At 46.4% G+C, this 16,647-nt stretch overlaps 1 protein-coding gene across 1 annotated transcript in view; it reads left to right on the forward strand.

Moving 5' to 3' along the window:
- The first annotated feature begins 6,416 nt into the window (after nt 1-6,416).
- Nucleotides 6,417-16,647, forward strand: part of SMAD3 (SMAD family member 3) — a 51,876-nt gene continuing 41,645 nt past the window's right edge. The window contains exon 1 of the mRNA XM_039369668.1: nt 6,417-6,842. Within this exon, the coding sequence (XP_039225602.1) occupies nt 6,637-6,842 (206 nt within the window). The 5' untranslated portion in view covers nt 6,417-6,636. The remainder of the gene's footprint in view (nt 6,843-16,647) is intronic.

A 16,647-nucleotide genomic window follows, 5' to 3' on the forward strand; every position in this document is an offset into this window, starting at 1 on the left:
GCCAAGTGAATCCAGGAGGCTTTAAAGCTTTTTACCCTCCAGGGATACTATTTATTACACATAATTTTGTTGACAATCAAGATCTCTCAGCCATTTTCCATAAGAGATACAATCAAAATTAAATCCAGGGATATTAAAAACAATTTAAAAACAACAATTAAGAATGATTAAAATGTACAACAAAAACTCACTTAAAAAATGATTTAGGGCTCTTTACAAGCCAGGAAGAGGTCAAATTTCTTCATCACAGAATGAAGTCCACCATCAAACCCCACAGAGAAGACAGGGGTCCCTCTGAGAGAGGCCTCTGGCAAGCCAGCGCAGCCTTCTCAGATGTGGATGAGGGGTGTGGGATCACCTCAAAAGAGCCATTATTTTAAATAGGCTGGGCCTGAGCCAAATAATAATCAGTACGTTGTCTTTTGTCTGGAAACAATTTGGCAGCCAGCACAGTACTTTGGCACAGGTGTAATGTGGTGTCTTTGAGTCCTTCCAGAAACCAATCTGAGTGCTGAATTCATGCAGTTCTGTGTCTCTGTTTGGTTTACATTTTTTGTATCATTTCACCATATGATTTTATAGAATGCATTCTTGTTTGGTGACCCACACATAGGTCATGTGCTGAGTGGACAGTTCTGCAGCAAACAAATATTGTGGTGTTTAAAGACTTGGCCAGAATAGGAAAGAGTTGGTCTCTGGTATGTCCTCCACCGTTGATATTCCCTGACTAACTTTGACGTGGTCATTCTGCTTTAGCTCAAGCTAATTCGTGGGGGGGGGGGTATTCTGGGCATCCATCACTTTTGGGAGACCTGAAGGATTGGATTTTGGACAGATCAACCTGATCCAAATCTTTTTATGTGATTGTTAAGAACTGACACTGGCCTGAAAGCACATAATCAATCTATCAGTCAATCAGTCAACTTACCACCCAACCAGAAGCATAATTCCTGTTATTATACTTGACATCAAACATAAGCAACATGCAACTTAGCCAGGTTCTGTGTAGCTACCTATAAAATCAGACACACAGTAACTAAATTATGGTTTGCTTGATACGACCATGATGCTTAACCCAGAAAGTTTAGGATTTACTTACTTCTTCTATTATTCCCAAACACTCATTTTAAGTTTCAAACTTTCTTTCATTAAATTTTCTCTTTCATACTTAACACCTCCACTGCCCATCATATGCTTTCTCATTTTAATATTTTTATCTTTAAATTTTCTTTTAATTAAAATGATTGTTTTACACATACCGTCTCTCATTTATTTTAATCTTTTTATTCTCCCCTTTAGGCCTGCTATTTAACCTGCTTTGTGCTGGTCAATGACTGCAAATCAAAATTGTCTTAGAATCATAGGGAATCATAGAATTCTAGGGCTGGGAGGGACCTTAGAGGTCTTGTTGTACACAAACACACACACACACACACACACACACACACACCACCCAAGGCAGGAGTCCTTATTTAAAGAAATGGGTGTGATTTTGGTGGCCCTTTACAATCCATGCAAGAGATTCCCCTGCCTGTCCTCCTTTGTTTCTTCATAGGAGCGGTCCAAGGGTGAGGCAGAGGAGAAAACCCCCAAGCACTTCTAGAAACCCTCCAGATCCATTCAGGATCTGGGCAGATCATACTAATAGGTGCTTCTCCGCTGCGGAGGTCCAAGGAAGCAACGATCACCATTTTGACAAGAGGGCAATTCGATCACTGCAAAGCATACTTATTGTTCCCCAAATTAAATGTTATTTATTTATTCATTGTTTATGTATGTATTTATTTCATGCATTTATATAAGGCAGTCCAACTGAAGTAACATGACTCTAGGTAGCACAGAACAAAAATAAATTGATCCAAAAATAAAGCTAAATCAGTAAAATCAACCTAATATATTAAATGGCAAATCAGGAAGGATAATTAAATAAATAAAGGGGATTCCATTCAACTGGACTTTTGAGGAACAAAACAGATTTTTCTCGTGTGAGCTGTTCAAGGGTGCATGATGGAGATGCAATGACCCATGACAAACCCACATTCACCACGGAAGTCACGAACTCACAAGCCATCGGGCATCAATTCTGGGGATAGTGTTGAATTCATCCAAAGTCACAGGCTTTGGAGGATTCCAACACCAGCCCTGAGCTGAGGTCCTGGAGTTCAGGCAAGGCCATAATTCTGATCCTAAGAGTTGGCGCACCAGTGGTAGCATTACTTTTCCTGTGCAGCCTAACTGAACACATGGACATTGAGAACCAGCCATCATGGCTCTGTACAATTTGAAATCTGTATAGCATATTTCTGGTATGTGAGGATGACCTTGAGGGATGAGGGGAAGAGATGCTGCCTAGGAAAAGATTGGACAAGAGAGGGGGGAGGTTCCACTGGCTTAAATTTCAGAAGGGTGACCCCCACACACACACACAGGTTAAAAGCAGTGGTGAGAAGTTTATACCTTCAGACTTGCAAGATTCTGTTAATGTAGTCCTACAATGAAGTAGAATTAGTTCATTTAGCTGTATTTCCTGTCTGGTTTACCCAGAAGGATTGACATCAATTTTGCAACTCTGAAGGTACAAATCTCCCACCATTACTTTAACTGCCTGATCTATTAAGGCAGCCCCTTCCTAAGATTTTGCCTCTCACTGTCAAACCACTGGTGCTCCCCCCATTCTTGACTGATGCTCCTTCTCAGGCAGAGAGAGCTTCAGTAATAAGTACCAGGTGTGCATAGCTTTCTACTATTCTCTCGTGATGAGGGTTTGTTACTTAGAAAGGTAAGGAAAAAGTTTCCCCTGTCCAGTTGCTTCCAACTCCAGAGGTCAGGCCTCATCTCCGTTTCTTAGCCGAGGAAGCCATCGTTGTCTGAAGATGTTTCCATGGTCAAGTGGCCATCATGACTATATGCCAAAGGCACATGGAAAACTGTTACCTTTCCACCAAAGGGGTACCTGTTTATCTAATCACATTTGCATGCTTTCAAACTGCTAGGTTGGCAGGAACTGGAGCAAATAACAGAAGCTCATCCCATGGCATGGCGCTCAGGTCTTAAACCCAGGCTGTAAGCTATCCACCTGACAAACTCCCCATCTTTAATTGCTGAGCCATTGCACCCACTTATTATATATCGACTCAGCCTGTGCCAGCAGCTGACGATGAGAGCAATTAATCAATGGAACAGATTTCCTCCCAGAGCTGTTTTCAAGAAAAGATTGGACAACCATTTGCCTGGGAGGGTAGACGGTGTCCTGGCTTGAGCAGGATCCCCTCCAGCCCTCTGATTCTATGTTTTTGTACCATGGAGTGTATCAAGGTTTATGGCTTGTTTTTCACTTTTTGTGAAAAGTGAAAGAAAGAACTAAAGTGGAAAATATCAGAGATGCCGGATTTTCAGACCAAGATACACACAACTGAACAATCATGTTGTCACATCTTGTTCAGTAGACAATGTTCCACTTTGCTAAGTGCAAAATAATGGAAGGTTCAGCTGTTCGCCCACTGCAATTTTTAACAGAAAGTTGAGAGCCGAGAGACGCCCCCTGTATGGCCAATTTTAAACAGAGGTTCAAATGTCACATTGATGAAGTTGTCAGGCATAATTATGGTAATCACATCTGGCTAGAGCAGAGGTTTAAGCATCGTTCAGTCCCAGCTGCATCACTCCGTTCCTGCCTGCGTGAAAAGCCTGCCTGCTTGGTAACCAGCACCATTGTGCCTTTCTGCCCTCTTGTCCCCAAATGCTACGCTGGGCAAAGGGGCCACCAGAAGCCGAAATCCCAAAGGCTGCCATGGAAGCAGAGGCCTCTCCGGGGTGGAACATGCTGCCTTAAGGAAGGGCTGGATGGCTTTTTCTCCATCCCAGCCCTTGGAAGAGCTGGCCTTCTTTTAAAAGTCAGGAGGATCTTGCATGTCTTCTGGAACAGCGGCCCCCAACCTTCCTGGCTTGGAGGACGGGTGCAGGGAAGAGGGGCTGGTTCCGGGTGAGTGGCAGATACGGGCACAAGTGTGCATGATTCCATTTGTGCCAGCAACGGGCACCCACACGCACCGCTTACACAAATGGAGCTTTGCATGTGAGCACCTGCCACTCACACAAGTGGAGCTGTGGGTGCCCATGAGCTCGCCCACTGTTTGTGCGGCCCTGTTCCGAATGGGTCATAGTCCGGTAGTAGATTGCGGCTTGGAGGTTGGAGGCACCTGTTCTAGAAGGGTCCAAATTGTTACAACAGCAACCAAAGACAGCTCTGTTGTGCCCTGGAGGCAGATCAGCGGGCATTAGTCTCTGAAAGTCTTTAGGAGAGTGAAGCTTTCACTCCAGCAGAAGCTGGAAGAATTTGCCCCAGAGTTGGAAGGGACCTTGAAGGTCTCCTAGTCCAACCCTCTGTTTAAGCAGAAAACCCTATACATCTTATAGGTACCACTTCAGTGGGAAGACGAATTCTGAAAGACAGACAGTTGCATTATGTCTGCCTTGCTGGTTGTGCAAGAGTCCATAACTTAGGGGAATGAGGAGGGGGCTCCCTTCTCTTCCTAGTCACCTCTTGGATTAGAGAAGAAGATCTCCATTCTTGCCTTCCAAGGTGAAAAGCCATTCTGCTGGGCGTGAGGAACACTTACAAATAAATCACGGTCTCTTGGATCACCCTGTATTTATTAACCAGAGGTTTGAATGTGTAAAAACTTTGGGTTAAATATAAATGGATTCACATGTTTGTTAATTATGGTTTACTGAATAAATTATACATGGGTTTGTACAAGAAGGCATAAACAATGGCTCAACCATGTGCACCAAGTTCCATCACTGGCAATTCACAGAACACTTAAATTAATTTTAAACCAAAAATGTGGCCAGTCTTGCAAAATTGCCACGTTTCTGAGATTTGGGATGAGAATGTTAATATCTTGCAAGATCTGCTCTAAGAGTTTAGCTTTGTTTATGTTTAAATGTTGGCCCTGCATTGTTGTGCAGAATTGTGCAAAAGTTTCCAATGCCTGAAAACATTTCCAATCCCTGCAATAAATCATACTTTAAAATCACCGTGACTGAGCTCTCACATTTAAACAAAACCCAAACAAACCAGATGACATCTTCGGTAACCTGAAGAGTCCATCTTTGGCCCTAGTAAGTCATTCTCACGGGCAAATAGGGCACATTTCAAGCGATGGGCATGTAAACATTAGGCTTCAGAAAGGAACAGTAATAGTTTAAAACATTATTTCTGAGTTATTACTCTAGAGATAAATTGAGGTCATGAATGGTTCAAGGAACAGTTGGCTACATTTATTCTTTTTATAAAACTTTGCAATTCCTCTTTAATTATCTGATATGCACAAGGAACACTTTACCCGCTCCTTCTTCTCTAACAGCTTTTTAAATATTTCTCTGGAAAGCTTATATGATCTTCACTGCTACAAGTATCATTTGCTGTATAATTGAGTGCGTGGGCAAACCACTAAGAACGGTGCTCTTTCCTCTCATTTCCACAAACTACAGAAACCAACTACAAAATATTTTAGAGAAAATAGAAAATTGTGCTTTGGTTTACTTATATTTATATTCATATATGAATGAATGAATGAGGCTCAGCTTATTGAACAGGCCAGTGTTTCTCTAACTTTGGAACTTTAAGATGGGTGGACTTCCAACTCCCAGAACTCCACAGCCAGCCCAGTGTTGAAAAACATTGCAATAGAGTAAATTGCAAGCTGGTCAGATGCACTGATCAAACTCAGCTGCGGTGATGGCAAACAAACTTTGGGGCAGCCCCTCAAATTCTGGAGGCCACTATCTGGTCACCCCCTGGTCCTTCTTTTCTCTAGACTGGCCATGCCCAGTTCCTGCAACCGTCCTTCATATTTTTGTCTCCTTAATCATTTTGGTTCCTCTTTGCCCTTTTTCCAAAGTGTCCACATCTTTTTTGTAATGTGGTGACCAAAACTGGATGCCGGATTCCAGATGTGGCCTTACTAAGCTTTATAAAGCGGTACTAACACTTGTTTTTGATTCTGTGCCTCTCTTTATATAAGACAGGATTGTGTTGGCTTTTTCTGCTACCGCCGCGCGCGGCCGGCTCACACTGAGGGGGCCGTCCACGGAGACTCTAAGGTCCCTCTCGCAGTCGCTATTTTGAAGCCCGGTGTCGAGCCCGATCATCGGAAAGCGGCGAGGGCGGGATCCCAAGGGCGCTCGGCACGAGCTCCGAGACCCTCCGCTCTTCAGACTGGCAGCGGACAGCGCGGCGGGCGAGGGGGGGCCGGGCGCCTCCCCTCCTCCCGCGCCGGCCGAGGGGGCGGGGCTCCCAGGGGCCGGAGGGGGCGGCCCCCGATTTGCATGCGACTCAGACGGGCGGGGGGGGGGCGCGCGCCTTTGCGCAGGAGGCCGGGCGCGCGCCTGGCCGGGGGGGGGAGGAGGAGCCGCCGCGAGAGCCGCGTTGGGCGAAGTCGGCGAAAAGTTGGCGGCGGCGGCGGCGGCGTCCTCCGCTTTGTCCCGGGCCGAGCCCGGCCGCGCCTGGTCCCGCGCCGCCCGCCCGCCCGCCCGAGCCGGGGAGAGAGCCGAGCCGTCCGGTGGGCGAGGGCTCGGCGCCGCCGGGGGAAGGCGGCGGCGGTCTCCAGTCCCGGCCTCCCGGCGCCGGCCATGTCGTCCATCCTGCCCTTCACGCCGCCCATCGTGAAGCGGCTGCTGGGCTGGAAGAAGGGCGAGCAAACCGGGCAGGAGGAGAAGTGGAGCGAGAAGGCGGTGAAGAGCCTGGTGAAGAAGCTGAAGAAGAGCGGGCAGCTGGACGAGCTGGAGAAGGCCGTCACCACGCAGAGCGCCGCCACCAAGTGCGTCACCATCCCCAGGTAGGGCCGCCCCTGCCCCCGGGAGACCCTCCGGCCGGGGCGCCGCCTTTGTTCTGGGCGCGGGCCGCCCCCGCGTGCCCGGCGGGGACGCTGCTCGCGGGCGGGCCCCGGCCGGGGTCTCCGGCGGAGAGCGCCTGCGGGCGCCGCGAGCATCCCCGCCGCCCCCGGGCTGGTTCAGGCACGGACGCCGGCAGCGCTGGGAAGAAGGCGGGGGGGGGGAGAGAAGGAGGCTGCGAAAGTTTCGCGGAGGATGGAGAGGCTCCCGGCCGCCCCCCCCCCGCGATTTCTTTCTCTGCCTGGTTTTCAAGGTCCCGGGCGTGCTGGCCGGCAGTAGAAATAGGGACGAAGAAAACAGAATGTAAAAAAAAAAACAAAAAACCCCACCACCGTAAATGTGAAAATGTTCTCTCGTCATCGTAATTCACTTATTCCCGATTTCCTTTGGTTTGGTTTACATTTATTCAAAACCTGCACAGCTTCCGATGGTGTTTATGCCGAAGCAAAACAGTGCAGCAATGGCAATTATTGGCCTGTATGAAATAAAGAGGCCAGCAAATGACGCTAACGGCTGGCAACAAGGCAAGAAGGCATCATCCTGCAAACTGCTCCCCAGCTCTTCTTTCGGTTCAACACCTACTTAGCACCAGGGCCCTTCCGGGGAGCCAGCTGGACTCCTCCCCGAAAGTTTTAACCCTGATTGATGCTGAAGCAGCTGGTTCAGAAGTGACCACGACCTGTCTGGCTCTCGCAGGCAAGAGCAGGCAGATCCCAGTTTGATGAAAGAAGGGCAAACACCTTGCCAGGAACTGGGGTGGGAGCGTCCCGTGCTTGTAGGGGGCTCGGTTCCTGGGGATCATCGGCTGGGGGTCCGCCTGATGAGCAGCCTTTGCTGGCTTCCGGCCCTGTCTGCAAAGCGCCCCAGGGGTCTGGCTGAGCTGTCTGGGAGATCGGTGGAAGTGGGGCAGAGGTGCCGGCGGACTTGTGCTGTGCCTGACCCCTGGAAGGGCCCTCGGCTGACTCTCCTTGGCCTCCATTGCTAGAAGGTCCCTGCTCAGGGAGTTCCCGCACATCTTCCTTTCTTGCCTGGGAAGAATCACAGGGGTCTTTTTCCTCTCCTCTCCTCTCCTGCTGCGGGCTGTGCAAAGGCCTCCCAGAACAGCCACCCACAGGAGAGGGTCCACTCGGAACTCCCCTGGGGTGGGAACAGAGAATGCAGTTGGCCTAAGCTGGACAGGGTGGGGATGGCTTGGCTGGCCAAGCGGTTTCCTCATCACTTATTTTGGCCCTTCATTCTGGGTTCTTATAGCTGAGTGTGATCGCTCATTGAGTGGTTCTTCCAGAAACAGTTTTGAGTCTGGCGTTTCTGTTTGGTGCTCCATCGTCAATGTTTGCTCGTGGAGGGGGCCTGGGCTCCTGGCTCCTCTGCTTTTTCTCTTTCGACTGGGTGGCCTCCTCTCTTTAGCGGCAGGGGAAAGTTCTCAGCATTCGGCCCAGAAGGCTTGTTTGTTTTCCTCCCTGCCTGTTGCTTTCCCAGCGCTCTGTAAATGTGAATCTTGGCTGTCAGAGTGATTGAGGAGGGACGGCTGGCTCACACAAAGAGGCATCTGTTGTTCGGGCCAGCCAGGGAGATGGGAGGCCAGGAGGTCGGGGCAGTGCCGAAAATGTTTCTTGTTTGAAAGGCGTCAGGGCAGGGTTGCAGGCTTCTCAGGGCTGAGAGTCTCGCTGGGCAGAAACTGCCTTTTGCAGAGAGACCTGACTCAAAATCTGGGGCATTTATGGCTGAGGAGTAATCCATCTCCCGCTCCCCTCCACTCATTGTTCTTTGGTAGTGCCAGTTTATTTGTTTCGGGAGGGGGAGCTTTTCTACAGAAGCTCATCTGGGTTTGAATTCTCCAGAAGGGACTGGGGGAGAGCTGGCATGCCTCTGAGCCACAGCTTGGATGAGAAAACCCCAATTTCTTCATATTCATATTAAAGCTCTCTCCTCCTCTCCTTCTGGAGCTCAAGGCAACGTTCCCAGCTCTGCCTCCTTCTGATTTATTCTCTCTCAACAAGGCAGGGAAGTGACCTGCCCCACCTCACTCTCAGTGAGTTTGAAGGTTGAGAAGGAACTGAACTTGTGGCCTCCAGGTCCTTCTTCCCAACCCTCACATCAGGCAGCTCTCTGGGTCTTGTGCAAACTCTTCTCAAGAAAGCTCTCTTCTTTTTCAAGAGGTCCTTCTCTTGAACTGCCTGCCCAGAGCTCCCCGGCTGATACTTTTCACAGCCTTCCAGACCTTCCTGGAACGTTGTGTAAAATTGATGCTGACTTTTTGCTCAGTGGTGAAAATGCCCTCCACAGGTGGCAAGTCCCTGTGGATTGCTTGTGCCAAAGCATCTGTTCCAGAAGGGTTGCTGTGTGAATTGACAAGGGGAGATCCTGGTTTGTATGAAAGCCTTTCCAAGGACAGGAAAATTTTCCATTCTACCTTGCAGGTACAGACTTTTTTTTTGTGGGCTTCCAAAGCCTCTTTCCTCATGCAGAGGATGTGGTTATGCTAAAGGCTCACCCTGGTGGGAAAGTGCCTGCTGTTGCTTTCGTTCCCACCATTCTTGTGTTCCGAGCCTTTGCTGCCCTTTCAGCTCTGCCCAGACAAATAACCCGTTTTATGGCATAAAAGGGAGGGCTGGGTTCGGAGAAGAAGCTAAGGTCTTGGCTGAATTTCTTGCAACAGGTTGAACCACGAGCTGCGCGTTGCCTGGCATTTTGCTCCTGGCATCTTCCACGTCCTGTAATTTCATCGCTGTGCCGGAAAATTGTGTTACTTCTGTACTTACATAAAAGAGTGATAGATTAGAGTGGAATTCTTTATGAATACAGATACTTAAAAAAATTAATTCTGGAAGGCAGTCAAGGGCCCTCTTGTTACACTAGCGTAACCCACTCTGCAGAGTCCGTCTGTTGACTTGTGCAGTTAGGTAATCACAGTGGAATAATCAGGCCTCTGATGAAATGTCTGTGTTAAAAGTAGAACTTGCAGTGAATTTTTAAGAATTACAGCAAGTGAAAGAAGATGAGGATGTGCCATGGGAATAGTACTGCAGGCTTCAGGCTTCAGCATCTAGTCAAACCTTTCTTCAATCTTCCTGCCACTCACCTCCCCCTCGCCTCCCCCCACAACTTAGCTTTTTAACACCGGGTCTGATGAGAAGGTCAGGGATGTTCAAACACCTGAATGCCTTTTCTGAACATTGAGTTGGCCCTAGGAAGAAGGCATTGCCTGAACAATGGTTTTGGAGTGCATTTGCTCAATTTGTATAGTAAGGAGAGAGCAGCTGAGCAAAATCATCTCTCCTGTTATTAAAATGTTAGATTTCTGAAATGTTTCCATCAAGACTGCTGGCAGAGTAGAGATAGTCTGATCCTTGAGTTTGCAAGGAACCCCCTGAAAGGAACTGAGGACCCGAGTTCAGCGTTCAGCGTTCCGGCGGCTGCACCCAACCCGGTCATGTGATCACATTCGGGGGCCCTGGCTCAAAGTTAGAGCAATTTACAGTGTCCCACAGTCACGGGACTGGGATTTTTGACTTTGATTTCTGGCATTTGCTTCCAATTTCTGGTCAAAAATGTCCATTGGATAAAATGGATTTGCCTTACAACTGTGACATTTGCCTATTGACTCCTGCATTCAACTTAATGACCACCCCCAAAAAAGTTCACACAATCAGGCATGCTCACATGGTGACTCGCTTAATGACTACCATTCAAATGTTTGGAGGCTTTTTGAAGGCATCAAAACTGGTTGCTATGGAAACAGATGGCTGATAATCTAATCTGGGGCTTCAGTCTGATCTGCAGAGGTTGTTTAGAACACAGAATAATTGTGTTGGAAGGGTCCTTGGAGGTCTTCTACTCCAACCTCCTGCTCAAGCAGGAGACTCTTTGCTATTTCAGACAAATGGCTGTCCAGTTTCTTTTAGAAAGCCTCCAATGATGGAGCACCCACAACTTCAAGCTATTCCATTGGTTGATTGCTCTCTCCTTTAGGAATTTTCTCCTTAGTTCTAGGTTGCTTCTCTCCTTAGTTAATTTCCATCCATTGTTTCTTGTCTTGCTTTTTGGTGCTTTGGAAAACAGGTTGCCCCCCTTTTCTTTGTGGTAGCCCCTCAAATATTGGAACATACCGGTGGCTATCAGGTCACCCCTAGTATCCTTTTCACTAGACACATTTGAATTTCCTAGCAATTATTGAGAAGAATATTGTCCTGGCCTGTGAATATTATAAAGCTAGAGTGGTCAGTGGCTGTACAATTCAGTGCGTCCATCCATGATTTGAGTACCCTCTGGATGTGTGGATTTCTGGAATCCTCATTCAATATAACTGTTGCTAAGTAGGTTGGAAGCTAAAAGTCACAGATCTGCTGGGTGTCCAGGGTGACTGGAGAACTTTGGGAAGTTTTAGGTGCAGAAATGCATGAGGCTTAGCTGGCGTGGCTCTTTCCACTCTAATGCAGCGTGTGCCGTTTACACCAACAACTTTTGCACAAAGTTCTACAATAGCAAAGGGCTCTAAGCATTTTTTCCGGAAATTTGAATTGTCCAAATAAACATTTCATCCTCACTCGCTTTGAAGTGTTGTTGGATTAAGAGAGGGAAGTATTCCAGTTATAATAGTTTGTGTGCATTGGCTACAAAAGCAGCAGATGGCAAGGAACCACAGAAGCTGCTGTCCAGAGGTCCCCTGTGGGCCAACTTCATCTTGGGGGGGAGCAATAGGAGGAGGTGTAGTAAAAGTGGAAAAGAATGGAATAGCGTGCACTGAATGCTAGTCTTTGAGTGCTTGTGTGTAGTGCGTTACCTAGGGACTTATGTGGTTCTGTTGGCTCTTTGGTGTTTTGGAGCCCACCGACTTGGGTATTTTGACAACCACTTCCAGGAGGTCAAGCAGAAAATGGTCCAAGCTTTGCTTGGTAAGTGAGCCGGAGCAGAGACTTACCTGAGATAACTTGAGCACTGCTGGGAAGCAACTTGCTGTTTTCACCCATCCATAGAACCACAAAGTGGCCTTGAGCTTTTTGGCACACTTAAGGCAGCTTGGCAGCTTTATGCCCTTCAACTGCCTTAGGCATGAAATGCCTCCCCTACACGTTTAAAGGATGAGACTTTCACAATGCAAAGCTCAGTACAGGAATAGTTTTTAGACCTTCTGGCAAGCACATTAATCTTGGTTTTAGAATAATTCATCACCAGTTGATGCTCTTTGCAGTGTGGAACGTGGGCTTGCAAAAGTCTCCTGAGCTCAGTGAGAGCTGTGCAGTCACTGAGGTTGAACAAATCCCCTTCTTGCCATGATGTGCTCCTATTGTCTAGTCTACCCTCCTCGTGGATGGTCTTCTTCTGTCCCTCAGTAGCAGAGGGTTTGTCCAGGCACTTATGGGTAATCTATGGATCTTCTTTAAGCTTATTAGATTGGGAAGGTGATTCTGGAGGAGAAGCTAGCACTTCTTCTGAAATTAATATCGTATGATAATATCCTTAATAGTCCTTTGCTGAGGCTTGAACAAAGCGTGCTTACCCATTTGCTACTGTGGCCTTCAAGCCTTCTAGAGCAGTGGTTCTCAACCTGTGGGTCGGGACCCCATTTGGGGTCGAATGACCATTTCACGGGGGTCGCCAAACCACGCTGTTTGCCATTTTTTTCCCTTTTCCCTAGCTGTCCTACTCCCTCTTATTGGTGGCCACACCCACTTGGGGGTCACCACAACATGGGGAACTGTATTATGGGGTCACGGCATTAGAAAGGTTGAGAACCACTGTTCTAGAGAGAAGAAGCTTGTGGATTTCCCCCCCCCCCTTTGTGCTGAAATGCTACGGAAGTGCTTTGCATATGCAACTTTGAGGTTTACCACATCCACCCCCACATTCCCAGAGCTCCATTATGTCAATTCACGGCAGAGATAAGCCTTGAAATCATGGCATAGTAACCATTTCTTTTCCAGGGAAAGGTTCTGTGTAGACACATCCCAATTATAATAAATGCTTTGTTTAAGATAACCCTAGAAAGGGGGTAGCAAGAAAATAGCACAAAGGGTTTTGTTATGCAGAGGATGCATAGAACAGTCAAGAAGCCAGAGGCTAAGTTTGGTTTGTGTCAGTTGGGAAAACTGGGGTCTTCTTTTATACAACTGTGGAAAATTTTGACTAGCTCTTCTGTTCAAATTCTAGAATGTGGGTGTTAAATCAACATCTGGTACAACTTTGCTAAAATCAGCAGGACCTCTGCATTTTATGTTTTTCCATAAAGTCTGTACAAGGGCTGTTGATGGATTTAGCAGGCCATCCAACAGATAAGTTGATTATCAGAAACAGCAGATTAATATTGTGCTAGATTCCCGTATTGAGTTTGACTCAGATCGAATTGTCTGTATTTTGAGGGATTCTTTTGAGGGATGGAAACTAATGAAGGAGAGAAACAACCTAGAATTAAGGAAAAATTTCCTAACAGTGAGAACAATCAACTAGTGAAATGCCTTGCCTTCAGATGTTATGGGTGCTCCATCACTGGAGGTTTGTCTGGAATGGTATAGATTCTCCTGCTTGTGCAGGGAGGTGGACTAAATGACCTCCAAGGTCCTTTCCAACTCTGTTATTCTATTTTCAAGTCTTTGTTTCCAGGATAAACTTTTAACCAACAGATAAATTGACTATCAGAAACCACAGATTAATATGATCAGAAACAACAGTGATCTCTATCCTGGATTCCCGTCTATAAAGTGGTGTCCCCTGCAAAGATGCAACTGCAAGAGATCCAGTTAAGGGATCCACCAACTCCCTGTACCTTGAATTTGGGCTTACCTTGATCAATCTGATGTTTACTGGACCATAGGATAGCTCCCATTGGCGTCTCATGCCAAAGGTCCAGTTAAATCTTTCACCAAGCTTCAAGTGATGGCTTGTTTACCATGACTTCCAAGCCATGACACCAGATTATTGAATTCTGGTTTATGGCGATGTTCAGCCTGGCCCAAACTAGGTATGCTTGGAAATTATTAAGTTACTCACAGATTGTTTGCCTATAGGACAATGCGTGTTGTTTTTCCATGGTAAGATAATTTGCTTTAGATTTTGAGTTAGGAGATCTTTTAAATTGAATGATTTAAATCCTAGTTTGTTGAGTGTTTAATTCATCATGCTGTGAATCAAAGTGAGATCTTATGGTTGATTAGTGTCTTGATTATTTCATTTTTTGTAACTTGGATTTATAAACTGAGATATGATGGTCTAAGTAGGCCATTTTAAATAATAGATTCTAGTGGGGTATGTATCGAAAGAATTTAGGATAGGAATTGGATTGCTCATTTTGAGTTTGACCCAGAGATCGAAATGTCTTTATTTTGAGGGATTCCGTTTCTAGGAGCAACTTTTAGCCATCTTTAGGTGATGGTAAGTCGGCTGGCTTTGAATTCTAGTTAAAAACATCCTTTTTATGGCTAGGTAGGTGCTATTTTGGCCAACCTTGCCATTCCACAGACTTTTTTGTGGGAACTTTAACTGGTCTCCCTCCTGGCTCAATATTCTATTCATCCTGTGTCCTTTGATGTAGACCGGTAGACCAATGTTTCTCAACTTTGGTAGTTGAAGATGTGTGAACTTCAACTCCCAGAATTCCCTAGTCAGCATAGAATTTTAGAACACAGATTGCTTTATAATTATTGTTTTCAAGACAGTTGAACCAAGGCGGAGTGGGACCCATTTAATCGTGAATAAAGTCTCTCCGATGTTTTTTATTATTCATTTATTTATTTGTATCCTGCCTCTATTATTTTTACAAATAACTCAAAGTGGTGAACATATCCAACACATTCCCTTCTTCCTATTTTCTCCACTATGACAACCCTGTGAGGTGAGTTGGGCTGAGAGAGAGTGACTAGCTCCAGGTCACCCATCTGGCTTTCATGGCTACAGTGGGACAAGAACTCACGGTCTCCTGTTTTCTAGCTTGGTGCCTTAATGACTAGACCAAAATTTTATCTATTGTGCCCGCTTAAGGCTATTTCCATAATCAGGTGACCAGCATGCATGAAAGAGACAGCCAACTTCTACGCCACTGTAGAGTGGCCAGTCTTGGCTTCCTTCTCTTCCCCCTGGGGAACTCCACTGTGTTGAGTTGTGTGTAGGTGCATGATGTTCATGCAAGGCCCCTAGCAGAAATGGTGGGTCACCTTGTTTTGCAAAGCCAAGGCACTCTGCTGGTGTTGAAATTGTCCCTGAGCCAGGCAATTCTCTGGCTCCCACTTGGGTTTGGATTGCCCTTTATGTGTGGCAAGGAGCCCTGCCCAGATTACCACATCAGCAGGCGCTGTCTGAGGAGGCCAGCTGCCTGCCGGTCATACTGACCACAGATCAATGTTGAGCTTGCTAGGGAAAGTAGCAATGCTCGCATCTCCTCTGTGTGAATGGCTGCCTTCCCCTGCCTGGCTGGACAAACTCTCAGAATTCCCCAGCAAGCATGGCCATCGCTGGGAATTCTGCCAGTTGAACTCTAGATGCCAAAGCTGAGGAACCACGCGACTACATTCCAGGCACAGAACTGCACGCAGAGCAGTCACAGAGCTGAATGACATCATATGAGTTGTGCTGTCATGGCTTATATCATTTGCGTGATGATGTCACTGTGGTTTCTAATGGAGACCTGTCTTGGTAGATGTCTTCTAGGGGGAAGAAGTCCCTTTGGCATTCAGCATAAGGGTGCTAATTTATTTATTTATTAGATTTTTATCCCGCCTTTATTACTTTGTAAGGCAAAAATGGCAAAAATAGCTAATACTCCTTCCACCTCCTCTTTTTCCCACAACAACAATCCTGTGAGGTGGGTTGGGAACTGCCCCAAAATCACCTAGCCAGCTTCGTGCCTAAAGCAGGACTAGAACTCTCTGTCTCCGCTTTTGTACCTAAGATGAAATTAGAACTCACAATCTCTCAGTTTTTAGCCAGGCTGACCTGGCTGATTTGTAATTTACAGCCAAACGCTTCACTAGTGCAGGATCCAATTTGGGTCTGTCACTGGGACCAGAGGTTTGGGCTTCACTATTAGATTATTTTGTTGTGATATTCTTTATGCAGTATGTGCCATTGGGGAAAATGGGGTTACAGCGATGATAATAATAACAGCTTTGCTTGACTAGTAAGCAAAGGCTTGTGCAATACATTTTTCCCCAGAGGAATACAGCTGTGCCACATGTGAACACGATGTGAAGCCAAGAAAGATGAAAATCAATTCCTTCCCCCTCACTATTGATGTATTTGCTGGACAAAATATATCTCCTTTCCAGAAAGTTTTTTTGTCCACTAACTTTTTTTTTTTAAGTATATGTTCTTTCTCTGCTTTCTACGTGTGCTTTGCTATTCTGAGTTGCACGTTTTCCAGTTTGCCCGTCAAGTTAGATTTTTGGAAGTGGCCTTTATAATCTGAATGAATAATTTTCTGCTGCTTCTACTGGGGTTTGAAGCAACCTGCTTTTGACAGTTTGCTGGAAAGTCAGAAACAAAATAGATTCAGGAAAATCTCTTTCAGGCAATAATAGCGTGCTAAAGTTAGGAGCACTAAATCATATAAACACCCTGCATATGGATAGTTTTAATTTTTGCTTTGGATCATTCCTCTGTCTGGGAATCCACATTGGGGCTAATCTGGAGATGACGGTCAGCTGTTGTGGTTTGTAAACGTTTTCCTACCTCCCTCGCTGTCCGATGTGTTTCCAGATTCAGATTGAAGCTCCCCGAATTCCAGGCAGTTGCAGTTTGAAGGCACCAGGCTGGGGAAAG

The sequence above is a fragment of the Crotalus tigris genome, unplaced genomic scaffold (assembly GCF_016545835.1).
Source record: "Crotalus tigris isolate CLP2741 ecotype Arizona unplaced genomic scaffold, ASM1654583v1 scf7180000021179.819088, whole genome shotgun sequence".
NCBI lineage: Eukaryota > Metazoa > Chordata > Lepidosauria > Squamata > Viperidae > Crotalus > Crotalus tigris.